The sequence below is a fragment of the Hermetia illucens genome, chromosome 6, assembly GCF_905115235.1.
Source record: "Hermetia illucens chromosome 6, iHerIll2.2.curated.20191125, whole genome shotgun sequence".
Taxonomy (NCBI): domain Eukaryota; kingdom Metazoa; phylum Arthropoda; class Insecta; order Diptera; family Stratiomyidae; genus Hermetia; species Hermetia illucens.
In genome coordinates this window covers 88401192-88406606 of record NC_051854.1, presented here as the reverse complement: position 1 = coordinate 88406606, position 5415 = coordinate 88401192, and the positions used below count along the sequence as shown (strand labels likewise).

Sequence of the window (5415 nt, the reverse complement as noted above, 5' to 3'; positions counted from 1 at the left end):
ACGCACGATTTTCGCTACATATTCATATGTAAGTTTACACGAAATTGGAAGCCGCCATTCATTGTTCCAGAGTAGCGGACAATACCTGATTCCTTCTGAACTGGTTTAGCATTGCGTGCGGTATTATCCGATAAATCTCCATTAATTCGAGTAGAAGACAAAATACCCATTCGGTTCACGAACTAACTAATATGGGTCAAATATTATGTAAATTTGATCCATGTAATTAAATCAAGATCGTCCGCCACTTTCCTTTCACACTGACCAATATTAGTTTTGTTTGTACACTAACGAGTCCGATAGATCAATGGAACTATAGATTGTCGTCAGCCGCCCTCCTTAGAACCATTCAACTATGTTCTTGTTTTTGTCACAGTCGAAAGAATGACGGAGAGTTCTAGGTAGCGGTTCTGTGATATTCATAACAAGAACAGTTATCGTATAATCGAAATTTCTAGCCAGTATATATAGTCAACCGAAATGGCATGGAGTTATCAATCTCTTTACGATGAGCTATCGAGCAATACTTCTGCTATCATGTAAGTCCCTACTTGAATTTATCTTCTGTTATAATGCTTATCACATCCTTTTATTTTATTTTAAATTCCAGTCGTGATAGTAGTCGCTGCAAAAGAAAAGCAAGGTCGCTTTGGATTCTTCAATTCTGGCGAAGTTGACAAGCATGGAAGGACGACAGGTTTAATTCAACAGCCACAACATCCAAGTTGTGTTTGTGCACCGGGACCACCAGGACCACCTGGTGCACCGGGAAAAACAGGAATTCCGGGCGAGCCAGGAAAACCAGGCAGGCCGGGTCGGCCCGGTTATCGCGGAAAGACAGGAAAGCGTGGCGTTACAGGCATCCCAGGATCTCCAGGCAAAGATGGACCTAGAGGATCGCCAGGACCGCATGGATATCCAGGATATAAGGGTCCTCAAGGACCTCCAGGTCAGCGCGGAAGAACTGGACCGATGGGACCACCAGGAGATCCAGGTCAACCAGGGGAACATGGATTAGACGGGGCACCAGGAGTTCAAGGTCCACGAGGACCACCTGGATCTCGAGGTAGCTCCGGACGACCAGGAAGGGCGGGAAGTCGTGGACCAAGTGCAGCCGATCCTCGTCCTCGTCCCTATCCTGAGCCACATCCCCATCCCCATCCCCATCCGTACCCTGTTCCCATTCCACATCCCGGAATACCAGGCAAACCAGGTAAACCAGGACGTCCAGGCCATCCGGGTAGACCTGGCACTCCAGGTCATCCTGGCCATCCAGGCCCAGGTGGAGTTCCCGGCGCTGGTGGTGGCGGAGGAGGTGGACATGATGGAGGCCATGGTCACGGCGGATCATCATCATCATCTTCATCGTCGTCAAGCGAAAGTGGATCTCATAGTGGTGGACATGGACATGGACATGGTGGCGGACCTCATTGGCCTCATGGACCTAGTTGGCCCAATAATCCTGATTGGCCCCATGGGCCAGGACGACCAAATGGCCCCGGTTGGGGTCCGGGTTGGGGTCCCGGTAGACCCCATGGGGGCTCTTCCTCTTCATCATCATCATCACACTCAGGATCCTCAAGCTCTCATTCAGGATCTCATTCGTCAAGCTCTCATTCGGGATCTCATTCGTCAAGCTCTCATTCGGGATCTCATTCCTCAAGCTCCCATTCGGGATCTCATTCAGGATCTCATTCGTCAAGCTCCCATTCCGGATCTCATTCGTCAGGCTCCCATTCGGGATCTCATTCATCAAGCTCTCATTCAGGATCTAGTTCATCCTCATCATCGAGCGAAGAACATCACGGAGGCGATGGACACGGTCACGGAACTGATCCTGGTCACGGTCATGGAGTCGATCCCGGTCACGGTGGTCATGGGGGCGGCCACGGTGGTGGTGGTCATGGAGGAGGCGGCGGCCACGGAGGCGGCGGCGGTCACGGAGGTGGTGGTGGTCATGGCGGCGGACACGGTGGCGGAGGTCATGGAGGCGGAGGTCACGGAGGCGGAGGTCACGGAGGCGGAGGTCACGGAGGCGGAGGTCACGGAGGCGGCGGACATGGCCATGGAGGCGGCGGTCACGGAGGCGGTGGCCACGGCCATGGCGGCGGTGGTCATGGTGGTGGTGGTCATGGCGGTGGTGGTCATGGCGGTGGCGGTCATGGTGGTGGCGGTCATGGTGGTGGCGGTCATGGTGGTGGCGGTCATGGTGGTGGCGGTCACGGAGGTGGTGGACATGGAGGCGGTGGACATGGCGGTGGACATGGGGGCGGTGGACATGGAGGCGGTGGACATGGCGGTGGCGGTCACGGTGGTGGTCATGGAGTCGATCCTGGTCATGGTGGCCATGGTGGCGGCGGTCACGGCGGTGGTCATGGAGTTGATCCCGGTCATGGTGGACATGGTGGCGGTCACGGTGGTGGTCATGGAGTTGATCCTGGTCACGGTGGTCATGGTGGTGGCCATGGAGTTGATCCTGGTCATGGTGGTGGTCATGGAGTTGATCCTGGTCACGGCGGTCATGGTGGAGGCCATGGAGGAGATCCTGGACACGGCCACGGCGGTCACGGAGGTCACGGCGGACACGGTGGTCACGGCGGTCATGGACACCATCATAAACGCAGTCATTCACACGCTCATCACGGAATCGGATTTCCTACTCTTGCAGACGTCTCAGCATCTCCTACATAGCAAAAATAGTTACTTTAGGATAGATATTAAAGAACTTTATAGTGCAAATGTCTTGGACACGTCTTCGAGTAGAATAGAGAATTATAGACAATTAGAAATTTATTTTTACTTAATTGCCGAATTTCAAAACTCCATAGAAAACAGGTCACGGTCGAAAGACAGGCAACAAAAGAAGAAACCAACGGGACAAGAATATACCATCAGGTTCAGCGAGATCATAACAGAGACAGAATTGTCTATATTCCTGATTTGAAACGCCTGTCTCCTCAAAGTCTATTCAAAAGACGGGTATCATTCACAAGCACAGTGTCAGTCCGGAATAGAAGGTGTCGCGCATTTCAGCAGTCGTGTAGTAACATCTAATATCTCCAATGGAGAATGTTGACGACAGGAAAGCCAAGGTCATCCTAAAGGATACTGAACTGATGAATGGAAAAGGGAATTTTTAGTGAAGAAAAGCATGTCGTGTTTCTTTATGGAAAACTGCAGTCGGGCAGTCAGTCGCACTTTACTCAATGGATTCTTCAATATCAGGGATCTCGGTGGCGGTCAAAGGGTAGTATAGATTCCAGGGCGAAACGATGGAGCATAAAACCTGGGAAACGACTGCCAGCAGATCTACTATCTAACCCTACACCTCCATGTGGTGATAGCTAGGCTTTTATTTCTTAATGAAAAACTACACAGGATGGAATTTAAAACGACCAACCTGGCAACGTAAATGGAATAACGATTTCCGTATTTTCTCTTGCAACGTGCGCTTCCTGTACAGCCCGAATGCTACTCAGTAGCTAGCTGATACCCTGTCTCAACATAAGGCTGATGTAACAGCGTTGCAATAATTGCGATGGACAGGGACCCGTTTCCTGGAGAAGAAAAACTACACCATACATTATAGCGGCCATGCAGTAAACCACGTGCTCGGAGTAGGATTCTTAGTCAGTCAAAAAATGAAACATGCTGTTATCTGCTTTGAAAATATAAGCGAACGGCTACGAACTCTGCGTTTGCGAGGCAAATTTCGAAATAGAGTCTCATAAACGTTCATGCCTCTACAGAGGAGACTGCAGAGTCAGAGAAGGATACCTTCTGCGAGGTAGTTGAGCGGACCCTCGAAGCCGGTCCCAGGAGTGATATCAAAATCATACTTGGAGATTTCAACAGTCAAGCAGGGACGGAGCGCGTATTGATTCATTACGTTGGCTCCCATAGCTTACATAGGGATACCAACGATAAGGAACTGCGGATTATTCAGCAGCAGCATCGCACGAAATGATTATTGGAAGCACCTGGTTTGCGCGGTAAGCGGTCCACAAACAAACGTGGGCCTCTCCAGACGGGACCACTTTCAACTCAATTGACCACGTGCTGACCGAACGCCGCCACCTCTTAGCCTTGATGAATGTCAGAACATATAGGGGGGCCAATATAGACTGGAACCACTATTTCGTTGGCGTAGTGTTCCGGGCTTGAATTGCAACACCATCTGTCATCCCTTCTGACAATTAAGTAAGAGTGAATGCGGAAGCCATCCCCAACAAAGAATATAAGGAGGAAATGGATGCCGCAATAACCGCAGCACGATGTCCATCCTGCCAAGCCAAAGAGAGAAATCGGATTTCCGAAAGAATGGACATATTGGAGCGATGGGTTGAGTACTTTGATGAACTACTGAACAACCAAAAGAACGGCGAGTTGGAGGTCCCGCCAACTGAAGACGGCATACAAATACTGCCACGACCAAGCATAGAAAAAAACAGTGGGTGCAGTTCATCGGCTTAAAAATCGTAAGTCGCCAGGAGCCGATGGAATTTCAGCCGAATTTGTTAAATATGGAGGCGACCAATTACGTCAAGCGGTGCATCAATTTATGCTCAAGATGTGGAACAGCGAATCAATGCCTGACGACTGGCAATTTACATGCCCCATACATAAAAAGAGAGCAAGCACAGAGCAACAATTATAGAAATACCACTTAGCTGAGTACCATCTATAAGATATTTTTCTCTATCTTGCTAGTTAGGATAGCCCCATATGCCCAGAACATCATTGGCCCATACCAAAGAGGCTTCACTCCAGGCAAATCTGTAACAGATCAGATTTTCTCTCTGCGGTGAGTGATGGAAAAACTGTTGGAATATGGATATCGGTTGCACCATCTTTTCATCGGCTTTAAGGCCGCCTATGATAGCAAAGGCAGACAGACCGTACACTGGCATGCGAGAATTCGGTATCCCGACGAAATTAATAAGACTGATTAGCCTGAGCCTGACCAATGTACAAGGCCAGATAAAAGCAGCCATTCAACATCAACAACGGTCTAAGGCAATGGGATGCCCTATCATGCACTACTAAGTTAAATTCGAGGGGTACGATCTTTTTTATGTCCACCCAACTACTGGACTATGCTCACGATATCGACATCATGAGAAGAACCACCCGAGATGGACAAACTGCCTTCATCCAAATCGAGCCGGTGGCGATCGGTGCGAGATCTTGGGCTGCACATCAGCAGCAAAACTAACCAAGCAACGACATCAAACCGCACTGGTCAAACGGGATGAATAAAAACAGAGGCTACAACTTTGAAACCGTTAATAATTTCTCCTATCTAGAGTCGAAAATCACAACCGATAACAGCTACGATGATGAAATCCGCGCACGGTTGTTGGCAGCCAACAGAGCTTATTTCAGCTTACAAAAACTGTTCCGCTCGAAACGTCT

At 49.5% G+C, this 5415-nt stretch overlaps 1 protein-coding gene across 1 annotated transcript; it reads left to right on the top strand.

Moving 5' to 3' along the window:
* Nucleotides 1–473: 473 nt before the first annotated feature.
* Nucleotides 474–2691, top strand: LOC119660069 (glycine-rich cell wall structural protein 1.8-like). The gene is made up of 2 exons (XM_038068448.1): nt 474–539; nt 611–2691. The coding sequence occupies exons 1-2, from the start codon at nt 509–511 to the stop codon at nt 2689–2691; spliced, it is 2112 nt and encodes a 703-aa protein (XP_037924376.1). The 5' UTR covers nt 474–508.
* Nucleotides 2692–5415: the final 2724 nt, after the last annotated feature.

Coding starts and splice junctions, on each gene's coding strand:
- LOC119660069 (XM_038068448.1), top strand. CDS start 509: ATGAGCTATCGAGCAATACTTCTGCTATCAT. Junction 540..610: donor AGCAATACTTCTGCTATCAT/GTAAGTCCCTAC, acceptor TTTAAATTCCAG/TCGTGATAGTAGTCGCTGCA.